Here is an 18566-nt window from a genome sequence, read left to right on the forward strand (position 1 = left end):
GGACTACCTGAATCAGGTTAAATGCTTGCAATCAGGTTATGACTCTTTCTCCTTACAGCAAATCCCTAGGAACCAGAATACGCATGCCGATTCCCTCTCCACCCTTACGACCTCCTCGGCGTAGAGTTTGCCTCAGGTTATTCTGGTTTAGGATTTGTGTAGGCCTACTCAAGTGAAGGGGGAAAAGGTCCATCTTTTTCAGATTAGGGTGGGACCTAGTTGGATGGATCCTATTGTGCTATTTCTTAAGGATGACATCTTGCCCGAGGAGAAAGGGGAAGCTGATAAGGTGCGAAGGAAAGCTTCTTGGTTCTGGCAATCTGAGGATCAAAAACTGTACAAGCGCTCATTTTCTGGACCCTATTTACTATGTGTTCACCCTGAGGCAGTGGAGCCACTCTTAGAGGAGTTACACGAAGGCATTTGTGGAAGTCACACAGGGGGCAGATCACTATCTCATAGGGCTCTTACACAAGGATGTTGGTGGCTGAGTATGCAAAAAGAAGCACAAAAGTATGTGAAGAAGTGTGACCAATGTCGAAGGTTTGATTCAAATATTCACCAACCAGGGGGTGTCCTGAATCCTCTGTCTAGCCCCTGTCCTTTTGCTTAGTGGGACTTAGATATCATAGGACCTTTCCCTAAGGCAGCCGAGAATAAGAGATGGCTATTGGTTGGCATTGATTATCTCACCCAGTGGGTCGAGGCTGAACCACTAGCAAATATCAGAGATGTAGATGCCAAGAGATTTGTCTAGAAAAATATTGACACTCGGTTTAGGATTCCTAATAGTCTCATCTCAGACAATGGGCTTCAGTTTGACAGTAAAGCTTTCGGAAGATACTCTTGCGATTTGGGCATTACGAATAGATACTCCACTCCGGCTTATCCATAGGGAAATGGATAGGCCGAGGCCGTCAATAAGGTTATAGTGAGTGGACTCAAGAAGAGATTAGATGATGCAAAAGGAAAATGGGTGGAAGAGTAGCCACATGTCCCTTGGACATATCGTACTACCCCTTGTAGGTCAATAAGGGAGACGCCTTTCTCAATGACTTATGGGGCTGAGGCTGTGATTCCTCTGGAAACTGGATTCCCAACACTGAGGACAAGCTTGTTCACTCTGGAGAACAATGACAACTTCCTAGAGAAAAGCATGGATCTAATTGAAGAACAGTGGGAAAGTGCTATGGTTCAATTGGCATATTATTAGCAGAAGCTTAAATGTGGGTATGACTCAAATGTGAAATTAAGGCCGTTGGCCCCTGGGGACTTGGTGTTAAGGAGAAGTCGTGGGTACTACATGAAATCCAGCATGGGGTAAGTTAGGACCCAATTGGGAAGGGCCATACCGTATCACCTCGGTAGCTGGTATAGGGGCTTATTTCCTAGAAGACTTAGATGATAAAGCTATACCACGTCCATGGAATGTACTATAATTAGGATCCAATTAAAGTACTATTATTAAAGTACTATTATTAATGAAAGGCAGCTCTGCCATGGTTTTATTTCTGATACTATGTGTTATGTTTACTTGAGTATTGGCTATAACCTTGGCCATGACTGGTTCCTCAGACCACATACCTTGGGTAAATCAATATCTTTAACTATCGATGGAAGGACTAAATAGAATCCTAGTCATGTCTGTCTTCTTGGCCTACATACCTTGAGTAAATTAGTGCCTCTCCTTATTTGTTTAAGTATCAATCAGAACTTTGATCATGCTCGGTTCCTCAAACCACTTACCTTGAGTAAATTGATACTCTTTGTTATTTGTTTAAAGTATTGAAAAAAACCTTGGTCATGCTTGGCTCCCCTGGCCACATACCTTGGGTAAATTAATGCTACACAAACAAGCCTTTACGTGTTAAACAAAACTCTGGTTATGTGGGGCTCCTCGGACCATATGCCTTAGGTAAATTAACACTGTCAATTATTTTTCTAAGTGTTAAACAAAACCATAGTCACGATTGGTTCCTCGGACCATACGCTATGGGTAAATTAACATCTATCTCAATTATGGTATTTTGTTAAATTGATGAGCAGAAGAAAATTTTAAGAGAGCATATGGTTTACCATTATCCGAGATTAAGAGAAAGGGCCCAGAGGACCTATTGTCAGGTTAATGACTTAATCCAATCATGTAAAGGTATGTCTTTTAAATTAAAATCATTTCTTATTAAAAAGTGTAAACCTGGAAAGCTTCACTTATCTTGTAGTTAATTATGCGAAGTAGGGCAATGATGTTGTCACTTGCATAAATGGTTGTTAAGACTAAAGATGTAGATATAAGTTAATTCAAAGACAATTATCCCACATCCTTATGCCAGTTAAGAGTAAAATAAAGCATAGACTATGTTAGAACTTGCACAAAATAGGTATAATAGAAATTATACAACTGCCATTAGATTACACCCTAGAAAGGGCACAGTGATTACAAAATATGAAGGTTTGAATTAGAGTTAAAAAAAAAAAAAAAAAAAAAAAAAAAAAAAAAAAAAAAAAAAAAAAAAAAACCAGCAACAATAACAACAACAAAACAACAAAGCACAGCAGATGCTGATTTAGGTCCTAATTAATCTTCAAGGGAGGTTCTCCTTCCTTGTGCCTTTGGTGGGCTTGGTGACCTCAGTAGCGGTAGAAGCTGGACCTTTGCCTTTAGAATCTTCCTTAGCAGGAATGGGAACTATAGCAAGCACTATTTCCAAGTTTTGATGGGCCTCTTCTCCCTTGGAGGCATCCTTGGGTGCCGGTTGAGGGTTGGTTGTTTCAGGAACCACTCATTTGGAAGTGCCCATTTCTTTTTCAGTGGTCGTGGCTTGTTCCGTGTCCTTAGCAGGGCTGGCAGAAGAAAGGGGAACCTGATTCTGGGGTCTTTGGCCTCGTCTGCCTTTTTGGAGATAGGGTCATTTTAGGAACTTAGAGAAGTTGGAGAGCTTGCTGCATGGATGGCTAAGTGGTAGTAGACATTCTTTGCTTTCCAGAGGGAAAATGAGGCCTCAACCCCAGCCTGGTTAAGGGCCTCATTCCACACTTGGAGGTAGTATGTCCTACATACCCCCGTGACCTCAGCCCTGAGTGCTTCCTTGGTCTCAGTTACCCCCACATCGTAGCCATCTTGCTTACCTGGTCCTTAGCCTTTTTAGCCTCTTCAAGCTTCTTCTTTAAGCGTGAAATTTGCCCTTTGGCTGCGGACAGCTGATCCTCAGTCTAGCGAAGCAACTTACGCTGGCTCTCTGTTTGCCTCTCAACTCCTGGTAAGGCAGATTTAGCGCTATTCTTGTGTCGCTTGGTCTCGGTCAGCTTCGTAGTCAGTTCCTTGATTTTCTTGTCGGCTATGGTGAAAGCATCCATAGCAACGATGCACCGACTCTCCTCGTCCTTAATTTGCCTATGGGAGCTTCGGATTATCTCCTCGGCCTTATGTGCAGCTTGGACAGCCTGCCAAGGAAAGGGGCATAATAGGTGAGAGTAAGAGAATGAGGGCATGATTATGACATTAAGCGTAAAATTTAAAAAAAAAAAAAAATTAAAGGACTTACCAGGGCGAGATCCCTTTTTAAGCCGAGGAACACTTCATTATTCCTCATCCGTTTGAGGTCGGCCATGTCAGTAGGCAGCAGCAAAGCTTGCTCTATGGCGTTGGCCATATATCCAGCTTTTCCATGCTGGAAATCCTTGATGGAAATGTCGCTGGGAAGGGGGGCTTCATCCAGTACTATGGAGGGGGTCTAGGTAGGGACGTCAACCTGGCGGTCATCCCTCCTATCCGTGACAGCTCCCTTATTAGAGGATCTCGTCTGAATGACCCTAGCTTGTTTTCCCCCTCTTTGTTGCTCCAATTCCTTTGATAGGGCAGTCTTTCTTTCTTCCATCACTTCCTTTCCCTTTTGATCTCTCTTCCTCTTTTTATCAACAGGATCAAGCTGGGAGGCCTGAGTAGATGGAGGGGTGGGAGGTTTTGGTTGAATTTCCTTTTCGGGGACGTTGTCCCCAGCGTGGGACTCCAGCAAGTCGAGGAGGCTAGATCTTGTCCTGCGTTGTAGCCCCAAAGCTTTTGGAATGGAGGGATCTTTTTGTATCTAACTTACTTGTGCCGAAGGGAGGTGGCTGAAGTCACCGGTGAGGGCCTCTAGGGATTGGGGATGGTTGAAAACCTTGAAATCATCCTCAAAATCGGAGACTTCTACTATTTCTTCTTCCTTTTATTCCTCTTCTTCTTTGATGGCTAGTTGGGAATGGGTTGCTTCGTCCTTAGTCTTGTAATAAGAGAGTGGCTCTACTTCAAATATGCCTTCTGGTGTCCGACCTGGGTTGAGAAAGCTAGGCACAACAACGTTGATTAGGTGCAAGCGACGGTCTCTCGCCTTGATCACACACTTAGGCACTTGGAAGCTGGATGACAAAGGGGTGTAGCTGAGGATGAGGTAGGCAGCCTTTAACTATCCGTCCATGTGAATAAACACCTTGGCCTTAAGTACTTTGTTGAGGTCTGGCTGATTAACAAGGTTAAGGTTTGGAATGACCGAATACTTATTCTCAAAACCACCATACATGAACATATTGTCAGAAGATAGCATATTTAGGAGAAAAATTAAAATTGCAATTACAAATTACAGAATTAAACACTAGGGGTATTAGTAGAGATAAAGGATATTGTTCGAATTATGAACCTAAACCCAAAATACCCCACCAGGTGTCCCTTCTCTGGTCGGGCAGTGAAGCCAATCCTACCATTCCTCTAAGACGATGAGGAAGTCTTTATTCATGCCCTTATTAGAATCAGGGAGACACGATATGAGCCTAACTATGGGTTCTCTAGTTTTTAGGTAGTACCCCTGTCTTGTTAGTTTGTGGCAGTTATAAACCCAGTTAACGTCGTGATGGGTGAGGTTCACACCTATCTTTTCGTTGAGGGCATCAATACTACTTAGGATTCTAAACATGTTGGGGGCACATTGAGTGGGGGCTAACCTATGGGCTATCAGGTAATCCCTAGTGACTTTGCCCATGGGGATTCTTCATCCCTCCCTCTATGAAGACAATCATTAGGATTACCAATTCTCTCTCCTACCTCTGGGCATACTAGTCCCCTTGTTTACAGTATCTAATGGAAACCCCTTGGGGGATTCCATATTGAGCTTTAAAGCTCTCTATATCCTCTGAGGAGTTTGCTAGGTAAGCAAATCTACCCATTTATTAGAAAGAATTAAAGGAGAAAGGAAGGTGAAGAAAAGACTCTATGTAAAGAGAAGTAGAAGAAAATGTAAACAAAAATGTTTAAATGACTTACGCAAGGGAAGATACTCTCCTCGGACTAGTTCTCGATATTTATGAGTGTCAAAGTGAAGTGAATAAAGTCTTCGTACAATATTTGTATCAAAGAGAGAGGCAAACGGGAGAATTCTAGCCTAAGTTCCAACAAAATCCTTAGTCGTTGGATCTTCATCATGTCGTAGAACGTGGAGAACATGGAGCCGCAGAAATTTAATGCGGGTGCGTCCCAGATGCCAAAGCGTCAGGAGCATGCGTTGGGCAGTTGAAAAGGCATTTGTGCAGACAGAGGTGACATGTGACAAGAAGAGGATAATGATGGTAATATCGAAATCCTCCCTTTTTTCCGAGGAGCAAAAGAGGAGAATTCTGAGGGGCTATTGTAGGGATGGTAGGCCCAGAAGAGTGTAATGGGCTTGAGGCCCTGTTCGAGGACGTTCAATAGTCCGAGGACAAATAGATGCTAGTGTGGGAGTACGAGATAGTGGATGGGCAAAGGGGTTTAGTTTTAAGTTTCTAGGAGGTATGTCCGAGGACAACTTTCACCTCGACTCAATAAGGTAGAGGTCAGATGGGTTGGCCTCACGTCAGGGGCAATATTATGGGTGGTTCCGCTAGTAGGGATAAGCATCGGTAATGGATAAGGAAAGAGGAAAGTGAGAAATATTTGAGGAAAAGATACTACCACCGCATTAAATGTTCTATAACTAACTCTTTGGCCGCATTTATGTGGGGGTGATACCTGAATAGTGGGATTCAGCCTTACAGCTATCTCTGAGGACTTCAGGAAGGTGCTGATGTGACAAGGAAAGGATCCAACCATCTGATCTACATGTGGAGGGCTGAGATGGATTAAAGGAGAGTAATATAAAGGAGAAAAACCCCATTACATGGGGGAGAGCTGAAAACCTGTAGAAAAAACACTATAGCACAAAGAGTTGTAATTGTAATCAAGTCTAGGAGAATTTTATTGAAGAACTACACTCCTCGGACTTTCCCGAGGAAGATTTTCTTTATGTAAAGCTTGCTATCTTGGTGTTATTATCAGCTCTAATCCATTGTGGACCTTGTCTTAAACATCAAAGCCTAGTTTTCACGTCCACTCTCTACAAAGTCATTGCATTGGGCTCTTTGGATCTCAATCCATTTATCATTTAGGCTTACGAACCAAAAACCTGCCCTTACACGCGTATATATATATATATATATATATATTAATCTGTTATCATTACACACAAATAACTCCCAGCTAATAAATTGCGTATCAACAGGGTAAAATCCTGATCATTTATTAAAATAAATTACAGTAGCTATTTTCTTCAAGCGCCAGTCTGTGTACAGTAGTGGTTGAAGCCAAATTGTTTGGATTTCAATATTGGAAAGCTCCATGACATTGGTTATAATCATTCATGTCATTAGGATGTAATTTATTTCAAGTAAAAGTTTGTTACAAATTGTCTTAAAATAAAAGCAACTTTGAAGAATTGTATTTTAGAGAATTTTGCTCTAGTAGAAGTGGATCTTTGCTCAAGTGATAAAGATACTTCACTCAAATGAGTGAAACTTTGGTCATGCGAAATAATAAAGGAACTCGATACTTCACCTATCATTTGTTCAAGGCTCGTTTGTGTAAGATTGCGAAAGCCATATTTTCATATATAAATATATATATATATATATATATATATTTTCCATTTGGACTAGAATTTCCAACAAGGTCTTTTACCTCACTTTCTGTACCTAATCTATACCATGCACAATTGTTCTATAGATAAAAGGAAGCCACACATTGAGCTTTTAGAGAAAATCAAGTTCCTTATGTCGTTGTGCTTAACTAAGAAAAACCTTCTTGTAAGTTGTAAACTAAAATCCTTTATGGTGAGGTTCTCTGCAACAATATCTTTCAGGAGATTCTTTGGAGTGCTAGAGTTTCTAGTTTGTGCAAATAAATAGTTCATGAAAAGATTCGCTAAGCAAGATTGTAGATGTGTTAGGGTTACTATGATAAAAAAGCAAGCGGGGAATTTGCAGAGTTTGTAATAAAGAGTCTATCTATTCAAATATTTTTTAAGTAGATTATTTTTATTACTATTCCTATAGTGAATATTTTACAAGATTTTGTCCTCGAAGTGGTATTTCCATCAAAAAAGTTTTTTAGTTTTCCACTTTGTTATCAAATTTTGTGCCTTACTTATATTGCTTTCATATTTACTACTTTTAAATTTGGTATTGATATATGTGGTTAACTTTTTATCAATGTAGTTTAATTCATATCTTGTAAGATTTATCACTAAATTCAATAACTTCATTGAACCAAAGCAAACAAATAAGTGAATTTTTAGCCACTATATTAGTAAATGACCTACCAAGAGCCTTATAGCTCAATTGGTTGGCACTTCCAAGGTTCAAATTTTCCCTCCTCATTATAACTATTGCATTATCGAAAAATACCTCTTAAAATTGAGAATAGTAGCATATCAAATTCGACCAGAAGCAACATATGATATCAAAGATTCCTTTTATATAAATAAATAAAATAGTTATTTAATGATGGACATTGATAACCTTGTAACCTAGGTAAAGTCCTAATGTTGAGGGGTAATCTATTGAAATATTAGGCATTATTCTATCCTTCCCCAAAGTAACTAAAAGAACAAATATTAAGGAAAGAGACACTTTATCTTTGGCTAGTATATGCCAATTATTAACTAGACACCAGTACATCATATAGCACAATTAATGAATATATTAAAACCAACGTTTCATTTTCCTATTGAAGATGCTCGGTCCGTAAGTTAAAATGAAGAGGGAATTGCATCAATACAAAGAGGGTGATAGGAATACTGGCCAAAAAAATGACAAGTTTGAAAATCCATGATTGTTCATGTAGCATAAGAAAAAGAGTAGCAGAAAAGGTTGTCATCATGGCTGCAATAGAAAAGAAAAGGGTGGAAAGGCCTATTATCATCCTTCTAGGTAAGGACTCAAGGAAATCCTCTTCTGCATAATGAGATGTGAGGATTCCTAGAAACATCAAGACGGAAGTTGAGGAAGAAAAGAGTGAGAGAGCATCGGATACAATAAAGACCATAAATAATTTTTTATTTAAGAAAATTGGGAAGCCATTCTTTTGGTTGTTGTAAATACTGCAGCAAACATGATGGTAACAATCAGAGCACCCACCACAGTACAAGATGTTGCTATGTCCTTCATCCATTGCTTTCCGTCTTTCCTCATGTCCTTGTGGTTTTTCGTAAACAATTCTTGGGGAGTCAAACCCTCTTTGTTTAAATCTGCATGAACCTTGGGAGGGACAATGCTCTCCACCTCCTACATTTGTTAAACAAAGTTTTAGAAGCCAAAATAGCGCAACATTAAAAAAGACAGAAATTTAAGAAAAGTAAATATTAACATTAATATTTAATAGTTTCATAATTAAATATCATTAACTATAATTCATATATAAACACACACACACATTATAAAACCGAAACTTTTGGTTTTTTTGTTAAACTCATAATATGTTGAAATGTAAATTTTGTAGCTATCACAATTTTCCACATCTGCATCAATATTTTAATTAATTTTTTAAGGTTTATTTTTAGTAGTACTCAATACTTTTGTTTTGTACTTTGTTTGTGTTTTAAGTTTGAAGCCCTTCCCTTCTTCTCACTCTTCTCTTCCTTCCCTTCTTCTATCAGCGACAATAAAAATGATGATTCATCCCTTAAAAAGGGGGAAATATTTTATATACAGTCGAACTTATCATTGTAAAACTCAAATTTGGACTTCAAAGTTCGATTGCTTTGGGCATTAATTTTTAATTTAGCTTAAAAGTAAGGATAAAAGGCAAATTGCACTTTCTAAGTTTGATTAAAATTCATTTCATGCCTTTAACTTTACTTTCATTTAATTAAGTCCTTTAAGTTTCAAATTTATTCAATTAATAACTTTTGTCTAATTTTGTTAAAAATTACATTTAAGTATGCAATTAACTAATGAACATAGCAAAGAATTTTTGATAAAAAATTTTGTAAGGGCAGGTTTTTGGTTTTTAAGCCCAAATGATAAATGGATTAAGGCCCAAAGAGCCCAATGCAATGAATTTGTAGAGAGTGGACGTGAAAACTTGGCTTTGATGTTTAAGACAAGGTCCACAATGGATTAGAGATGACAATAACACCAAGATAGCAAGCTTTACATAAAGAAAATCTTCCTCAGCAAAGTTCGAGGACTGTAGTTCTTGAATAAAATTCTCCTAGGCTTGATTACAATTACAACTCTTTGTGCTACAGTGTTTTTTCTATAGGTTTTCAGCTCTCCCCCATGTAATAGGGTTTTTCTCCTTTATATTACTCTCCTTTAATCCATCTCAGCCCTCCACGTGTAGATCAGATGGCTGGATCCTTTCCTTGTCACATCAACACCTTCCTGAAGTCCTCAGAGATAGCTGTAAGGCTGAATCCCACTGTTCAGGTATCACCTCCACATAAATGCAGTCAGAGAGTTAGCTACAGAACATTTAATGCGGCGGTAGTAGCTTTTCCTCAGATATTTCTCACTTTCCTCTTTCCTTATCCATTACCGATGCTTATCCTTACCAGTAGAACTGCCCAGAATATTGCCTCTAACGTCAGGCCAACCCTTCTGACCTCTACCCTGTTGAGTCGAGGTGAAAGTTGTCGTCGGACATACCTCCTGGAACCTAAAACTAAACCCCTTTGCCCATCCACTATCTCGTACTCCCACACTAGTGTTTATCTATCCTCAGACTATTAAACATCCTCGGATAGGGCCCCGAGCCCATTATACTCTTCTGGGCCTACCATCCCTATAATAGCCCCTCAGAATTCTCATCTTTTGCTCCTCGTAAAAAAGGGAGGATTTTGATATTACCATCATTATCCTCATCTTGTCAAATGTCACCTCTGTCTACGCAAATGCCTTTTCAACTGCCCAGCGCATGCTCCTGACACTTCGGCATCCAAGATGCACCTGCATTAAATTTCTGCTGCTCCATGTTCCCCACATTCTACGACAAGATGAAGATCCAATGGCTAAGGATTTTGTTGGAACTTAGGTGGGAATTCTCCCACTTGCCACTCTCTTTGATACAAATACTGTACGGAGACTTCATTCACTTCACTTTGACACTCATAATATTAAGAACTAGTTCGAGGAGAGTATCTTCCCTTGCATAAGTCATTTAAACATTTTTGTTTACATTTTCTTCTACTTCTCTTTACACAGAATCTTTTCTTCCTCGGCCCCCCTAATTTCTTTTCACCTTCCTTTCTCCTTTAACTTTTTCTGATAAATTGTTAGATTTGCTTACCTGGTAAACTCCTCAGAGGGTATAGAGAGCTTTAAAGCTCAATATGGAATCCCCCAAGGGGTTTCCATTAGATTCTGTAAACAAGGGGACTGGTACGCCTAGAGGCAGGAGGGAGAAGTGGTAATCCCGATGATTGCCTTCATAGAGGGAGGGATGAGAATCCCCATGGGCAAAGTCACTAGGGATTACTTGATAGCCCATAGGTTAGCCCCCACTTAGTGTGCCCTCATCATGTTTAGAATCCTAGGTAGTGTCGATGCCCTCAATGAAAAGATGGGTGTAAACCTCACCCATCACAACGTTAACTAGGTTTATAACCGCCACAAACTAACAGGATAGGGGTACTACCTAAAAACTTGAGAACCTGCAGTTAGGCTCATATCGTGTCTCCCTGAGTCTAATAAGGGCATGAATAAAGGCTTCCTCATCATCTTAGGAGAGTAGCATGATGGGCTTGACTGCCCGACCAGAGAAGGGACACCAAGTAGGGTATTTTGGGTTTAGGTTTATGATTCTAATAATATCCTTTATCTCTACTAATACCCCTAGTGTTTAATTTTGTAATTTGTAATTGCAATTTTAATTTTTCTCCTAAATATGCTATCTTCTAACAATATGTTCATGTATGGTGGTTTTGCAGATAAGTATTCGACCATTCCAAACCTTAACCTCGTTAATCAGCCAGACCTCAACAAAGTACTTAAGGCTGAGGTGTTTGTTCACACGGACGGACAGTTAAGGGCTGCCCACCTCATCCTTGGCTACACCCCTTTGTAATCCAGCTTCCAGGCGCCTAAGTGTGTGATCAAGGCGATAGACCGTCGCCTGCACCTGATCAACATTGCTGCACCTGGCTTTCTCAACCCAGGTCTGACACTAGAAGGCGTATTTGAAGTAGAGCCACTCTCCCATTACAAGGCCGAGGACGAAGCAACCCTTTCCCAACCAGCCATCAAAGAAGAAGAGGAGGGAGAGGAAGAAGAAATAGTAGAAATCTCCGATTCCGAGGGATGACCGCCAGGCTAAAGTCCCTACCTGGACCCCCTCCATAGTACTAGACGAAGTCCCCTTTCCTAGCGACGCTTCCATCCGGGATTTCCAGCATGGAAAGGCTAGATATGCGGCCAACGCCATAGAGTAGGCTTTGCTACTGCCAGCTAACATGGCCAACCTCAGACGAATGAGGAATCATGAAGTCCTTTAACTAATTTGTTTTTTTTTTTTTTTTTTTTTTTTTTTACGCTTAATGTCATAATCATGCCCTTATTCTCTTACTCTCACCTATTATGCCCCTTTCCTTAGCAGGCTATCCAAGCTGCATATAGGGCCAAGGAGATTGTCCGAAGCTTCCACAGGCAAATGAAGAACGAGGAGAGTCGGCATATTGCTGCTGTGGATGCTTTCACCATAGCCGACAAGAAAATCAAGGAACTGACTACGAAGCTGACCGAGATAAGAACAACGCTAAATCTGCCTTAGTAAGAGCTGAGAGGCAAGTGGAGAGCCAGCGTAAGCTGCTTTGCCAGACTGAGGATCAGTTGTCCGTAGCCAAAGAGCAAATTTCAAGCCTGAAGAAGAAACTTGAAGAGGCCGAAAAGGCTAAGGACCAGGTTGAGTAGGATGGCTACGATGTGGGGGTAGCCGAGACTGAGGAAGCACTCAAGGCTGAGGTCACGGGGGTATGTAGGACATACTGCCTCCAAGTGTGGAACGAGGCCCTCAATCAGGCTGAGGTTGAGGCCTTATCTACCCTCAGGAGAGCAGAGAACGTTTACTACCCCTTAGCCATCCGTGCAACAAGCTCTCCAACTTCTCCAAGTTCCCAAGCTGACCCTAAAAGGCAGACGAGGCCAAAGACCCCCAGAATCAGGTTCCCCCTTCTTCCGCCAGCCCTGCTAAGGACATGGGACAAGCCAGGGCCACTGTAAAAGAAAAGGGCACTTCCAAGGGAGTGGTTCCTGAAACAACCAACCCTCCATCGGTGCCCAAGGATGCCTCCAAGGGAGAAGAGGCCCATCAAAACTAGGAGATAGTGCTTGCAGATAGTGCTTGCTACAGTTCCCATTCCTACTAACGAAGATTCTAAAGGCAAAGGTCTAGCTTCTACCACTACTGAGGTCACCAAGCACACCAAAGGCACAAAGAAGGAGAACCTCCCTTGAAGATTAATTAGGACCTAGATCAACATTTGTTGTGCTTTGTTGTTGTTACTGTTTTTTTTTTTTTTTTAACAGTAATTCAAACCTTCATATTTTGTAATCACTGTGCCCTTTCTGGGGTGTAATCTAATGGCAGTTGTATAGTTTCTATTATACCTATTTTGTGCAAGTTCTAACATAGTCTATGCTTTATTTTACACTTAACTGGCATAAGGATGTGGGATAATTGTGTCTGAATTAACTTGTATCTACATATTTAGTCTTAGAAACCATTTATGCAAGTGAAAACATCGCTGCCTTACTTCGCATAATTAACTACAAGATAAGTGAAGCTTTCCAGATTTACACTTTTTAATAAGAAATTATTTTAATCTAAAAGACATACCTTTACATGATTGGATTAAGTCATTAACCTGACAATAGGACCTCTAGGCCCTTCCTTTTAATCTATGTAAAGTTGTAATTTACAACTATTTTATGTTGGTGAATGTTCAAATAGTGTGGAAAACACCTTGAACGTTTACACCCCCAGATTACAAATTACCAATTCAAGCTTATTATCAAACAATGTATGTGCGGAATATGAACATAAGCTTAAAACAGAATTGATAAAACGATCTAAACCAAATAAAATCACATCCACAGCAAAAATTAAATGTCAAAGATTAAGGGAAGAGAGATGCAAACACAAAGACAACACAGCGATGTGTTATCGAAGAGGAAACCGAAGTCCTCAACATAAAACCTCTCCGCCGCCCTCCAAGCGGCCAATAATCCACTAGAGAATGAAGTTGGGATACATGAATAGCAGAAGACCCTCCAAGCCTAATCTACTCAGTGTACCTAAGCCCTCCAAGCTTCATGCTCCAACGAGGTTACGTCGAACCTTTGTCTTCTCTAGCTTACCAGATTCCGCTATAGCCCATAGCATCAACCAATATCAATTGTTCCCTTCCTAACTGCTTCCCAAGCACCAAAAAGCCTCCTCACAGATATGGGTATGGTGAGAAAAGGTTTTGGCTAATGTTGTTGGTTTTTAGACCCCTTAAAACACAATTGTATTAACCTAGGTAATTAGCCAAGTTGTTACTTAGTCAAATTTAACAAATCTAGGTTATCACAATTACAAAGATCATATCATGCAAAGCAGCGGAAAGATAAATAACACAAGATATGATCACCCAAGAAACCAAACCAGTAAAAACCTGGGGAGGATTTGACCTAGCTATCCTTAAGGTAAACTTGAATCCACTATCTTGAAAGAATCGAAGTTCATACAATAAGACTTACAAGCCCCCACGCTCGACTTCTTATTGCTACCAACCAGTAGAACTTACTGACACGACCACGTGCAAGCTCCGAATCCACGGACTCCTTCTTTCTTGGATTCACCACCAGATACAAGCACATCCGCTTGTGTTTTCTTTAAGCTTCAATGGCAGCAACTGAATTGATCATCAAGGTGTAGATAAATCTTCTCCTTGAAAACCCTAAGTTTTTGTAAAGGAAAGCTCCTCTAGATCTCACAAGAGATTTACACAAACAGCAATTATGAGCAACACTAAAACGTGGCTAGGGTTTGCCTTTTATACTTAGGAAAAATAAGAAACCCTAAAAACGTTTTAAAACACTTAGGGCTGAGTTGGAAAAATCTACAGAAAATCATTCTGCCAGAGTTTCGATCGATCGAGCCAGGCCGAAAGGCACAATGCTTTCCTGCTTTAACTCGATTCCAACTTTACATAGAAGCACAACTTTGAGCTAGACTAAAACACTTCTAAACACATTGTTTTGATCATAGTTTGCCAACAATTCAAATTAGAGTTCTAAATACATAAAATCCTAAGACTTTAGAACCTAACAAACTCCCCCTTTGGTAATCCGTGACAAAACACAACTAGAAGCTCAAAGTTTATACAATAAAAAGCCCTTTACAAAATAATGCTCATAAAACAAATTCAATTCTAACTACTATCCATCAGTTGCAAGTGTAGACAGCAGCTCAATTGAATCAACCTGTATATTTCCTGAAACACTAAACAAAATGCATAACCGCATGTGTGGAAACAATACAAGTAAATAATAAATTCTTGATTTCAAACAACACACAATAAAGACATATATCAATGAATAACTCATAAATATAAAACAATAAACAGTTTGAAACAATAAACATATAAAGTATCAACAAAACATAAAACTCCCCCTAACATGGATATCACAACAAAAACATGGCAAGAGCTAAAAATGTAAAGTACAAAGTGAAGCACCTAGATACAATCTAAACTCCACAAGCTCCAACCAAAACAAATAAACTCCCCCTGAAAGTAAAAACTCTACAAAGTACTCCCCCTTTTTGTGACGGCATGCCAAAGGGCAACCAGAATCCATCATCAAAAGGGAGGTGGTCTAAACTGTGCCAACTCCGCACGCAAGGCACGAATCTCATCGAGCACGAATCTGTCCATCAGCCGCTTGAACGGTCAAGACATGATCCAACATACGATGAATGTCTGAATCATCCGAAGCAGTCAGAGGAGGAACATCATCATCAGCAGCAACACCTGATGTCTCAGCAGCATCAACACCTGTAGAAGAGGGAGGAGGGGCAACACCACTAGATGACGCACCTCTAGGACGAGAAGGAGCAACTCTCAAGTGAGCAGCCCTCTAACGAAGAAAGGTGGCACCTATGGGAGCAACAACATGAACAGGCTCACCAGACGGAAAACCATCTAAATCTAAAAAGAGCAAAATCTTATGAATGAAAATAGGATGAATCAGCGCATGCCCTACGGCAGAACTCCTATGAACCTCGTTCAAAGAACGAAGGAACAAATGAGGAAAACTTATAGACGCTCCAGAAACAGAGGCAAACAAAAACACACATCGCTCTAAAGGAATGGTGTGGAAGTGAGAAATAGGCCACAACGAATGACACGCTATCCTAAAGAAAAGATAGGCAGTCTCGGTAAGCTCAGCGGACGTGATCCGAGGATCAGAACCCCACTGGATAGATGACCCAGTGATGTATGTCATGACAACATCTAAAGAGGGTGACTGATCATAGGGATAGTCAGGCTCCCGAACAACCGGAACCCCAAGAGCCTCAGCCACTACCCGAGGGGTAATGGTGAACTCAACACCTCGTATCCAACTCCTAACCAGGGTGTTGAAATCATAGATGTGGCAAGAGAGATTCGAGTAAAACTCTCTGATCAGGGCGGTCGGGGGTGGATGATCTATCTCTAAGAGAGGCAACCAACCTCTAGACTCAAAATTTGGCCCTAATGGCCGGATCAAGCTCATCTAACACAACAGCTCGCTCAGCCCAAATCTTACGCTTACGGTTCAAAGTCTCAAAGGCCTCTCTGCACTTATCATTCCTAAACTCCTCAACCCTAGAGGGAGACACAGAGGAAGTGGAAGTGGTCCTATTGGCTCTAGTTTTCCTAGGCATGGTGCTAAGATAAGGACCAAAACACAGAGCAAAAGAACAAAAACACAAAACCAAAACCAAGGGCAGACTGCAAGTTAGCACAAAACAAATATAGAATTAAAATCTATATGATGCATGACAAATTTAAATGGTATGATGCATGTTCTAATGCAGTGAATTAAGTCCAAAAAGTTCAAATTCACAAAATTGGCTTGAACATAGAGGTATTAACACAAAAAACCCAAAATTTGAAAAACCACTTGATCAATTTGAAAAATATTGACGAATTGATCATCACACATGATAGAATTAAAAAAATAATGACCAAATACATCAATTTGACAAGCCAATTTCATCAAAAATCCCCAATTCGGATCAAAATCAAACCCTAGAATTTCCAATTTTTCAAAAACCACAAAATTGATCAAATTAAACTACAAGAATCATCATTATAGCTTCTTCGAACAAAAACCCATTGATCAATTTCACAAAAACAGGTTTGAATCATCAAGAACCCCAATATATATTGAAAGTGCCGAAAATACCCATAATAATGCATGAAAAATGCATGAAATCCTGAAATAAAATGCAAAAGGAAGGGCAAAAGAGACTTATCGGCCTTCAAGGACAAAAACCTTGCAAAAATCTTGAAGGAAAACGACAAAAAATTGATGGTGGAGCCTTAGCCAAGTCGGAGAGAGAGAAAAGTTGAAAAACTTTTTGAAAAAGACTGTTTGAAAAAAAACAATCTGACCCTTTTAAAAAACTTGTTTCACGAGTTTCGATCGATCGAAAAACAGCCTCGATCGATCGAAACAGACAAAGACTCTATAAAAACAATTTGAAACAAGTTCAATCGATCGAAAAACAGAATGGATCGATCGAAATAGGCAGTGGCTCACCAAAATCGAGGAAAAACATAGTTTTTTGAAAAAATTTTGAATCAACTCAAAGCATTGAAATTTAAGAAAAAAATGCATGAGTATGAGATGATATGATTTTCAAAAACAATAATTTTAAGCCCAAATTCCCCAAAACAAAATTTCTTGCATTCTCCACAAATTTTCAAGCAACAAATTAATTTTGCACAAAATTCAAAGTATTTGTAAAACTTGGTTAGTCAGACCATAAACACACACAATAACATGTACAAAGTTTAGCAAAGAGTAACTCGTTGCTCTGATACCACTTGTTAGTTTTTAGACCCCTTAAAACACAATTGTATTAACCTAGGTAATTAGCCAAGTTGTTACTTAGTCAAATTTAACAAATCTAGGTTATCACAATTACAAAGATCATATCATGCAAAGCAGCGGAAAGATAAATAACACAAGATATGATCACCTAGGAAACCAAATCAGTAAAAACCTGGGGAGGATTTGACCTAGCTATCCTCAAGGTAAACTTGAATCCACTATCTTGAAAGAATCGAAGTTCATACAATAAGACTTACAAGCCCCTATGCTCGACTTCTTATTGCTACCAACCAGTAGAACTTACTGACACGACCACATGCAAGCTCCGAATCCACGGACTCCTTCTTTCTTGGATTCACCACCAGATACAAGCACACTCGCTTGTGTTTTCTTTAAACTTCAATGGCAGCAACTGAATTGATCATTAAGGTGTAGATAAATCTTCTCCTTGAAAACCCTAAGTTTGTGTAAAGGAAAGCTCCTCTAGATCTCACAAGAGATTTACACAAACATCAATTATGAGCAACACTAAAACATGGCTAGGGTTTGCCTTTTATACTTAGGACAAATAAGAAACCCTAAAAACGTTTTAAAACACATAGGGCTGAGTTGGACAAATCTGCAGAAAATCATTCTGCCCGAGCTTCGATCGATCGAGCCAGGCCGAAAGGCACAATGCTTTCCTGCTTTAACTCGATTCCAACTTTACATAGAAGCACAACTTTGAGCTAGACTAAAACACTTCTAAACACATTGTTTTGATCATGGTTTGCCAACAATACAAATTAGAGTTCTAAATACATAAAATCCTAAGACTTTAGAACCTAACAAATGTACCTCTCAAGGATGTAACAATGGAGAGGGTGAGAGTAGAAGAATTTGGAGAATCAAAAGATGAAGATTGTGGATGAGGCAATCTTGTTTTTCTTTAGGGTTTTTCTCTCAAAATTCTCTCTGGAAGCTCTCTACAATACGTGGGTATAAGGGGTATTTATACTGGTGTGTGTTTGGAATGCGAAAGGTCAGTTTTTCCCAAACAGAGTGGTCTGGCAACTTGGTATCGCGACTGGACTGAGTCGCGAGTTCAAGTCGCGAGCTAACTGCCTGGCCAGCCTAGGACGTTTGTCCTGTAGTGCAATAGCTGGCGCGACTCTTCAGCTCCT

At 39.9% G+C, this 18566-nt stretch overlaps 1 protein-coding gene and 1 pseudogene across 1 annotated transcript; one reads left to right on the forward strand and one right to left on the reverse strand.

Annotated features, from left to right (window-relative positions):
- Positions 1-223: 223 nt before the first annotated feature.
- Positions 224-1213, forward strand: LOC126721908 (uncharacterized). The gene is made up of 2 exons (XM_050424990.1): positions 224-543; positions 1027-1213. The coding sequence occupies exons 1-2, from the start codon at positions 224-226 to the stop codon at positions 1211-1213; spliced, it is 507 nt and encodes a 168-aa protein (XP_050280947.1).
- A 6809-nt stretch (positions 1214-8022) lies between these two features.
- Positions 8023-18566, reverse strand: part of LOC126721909 (uncharacterized) — a 42407-nt pseudogene continuing 31863 nt past the window's right edge.

The sequence above is a fragment of the Quercus robur genome, chromosome 4 (assembly GCF_932294415.1).
Source record: "Quercus robur chromosome 4, dhQueRobu3.1, whole genome shotgun sequence".
Taxonomy (NCBI): domain Eukaryota; kingdom Viridiplantae; phylum Streptophyta; class Magnoliopsida; order Fagales; family Fagaceae; genus Quercus; species Quercus robur.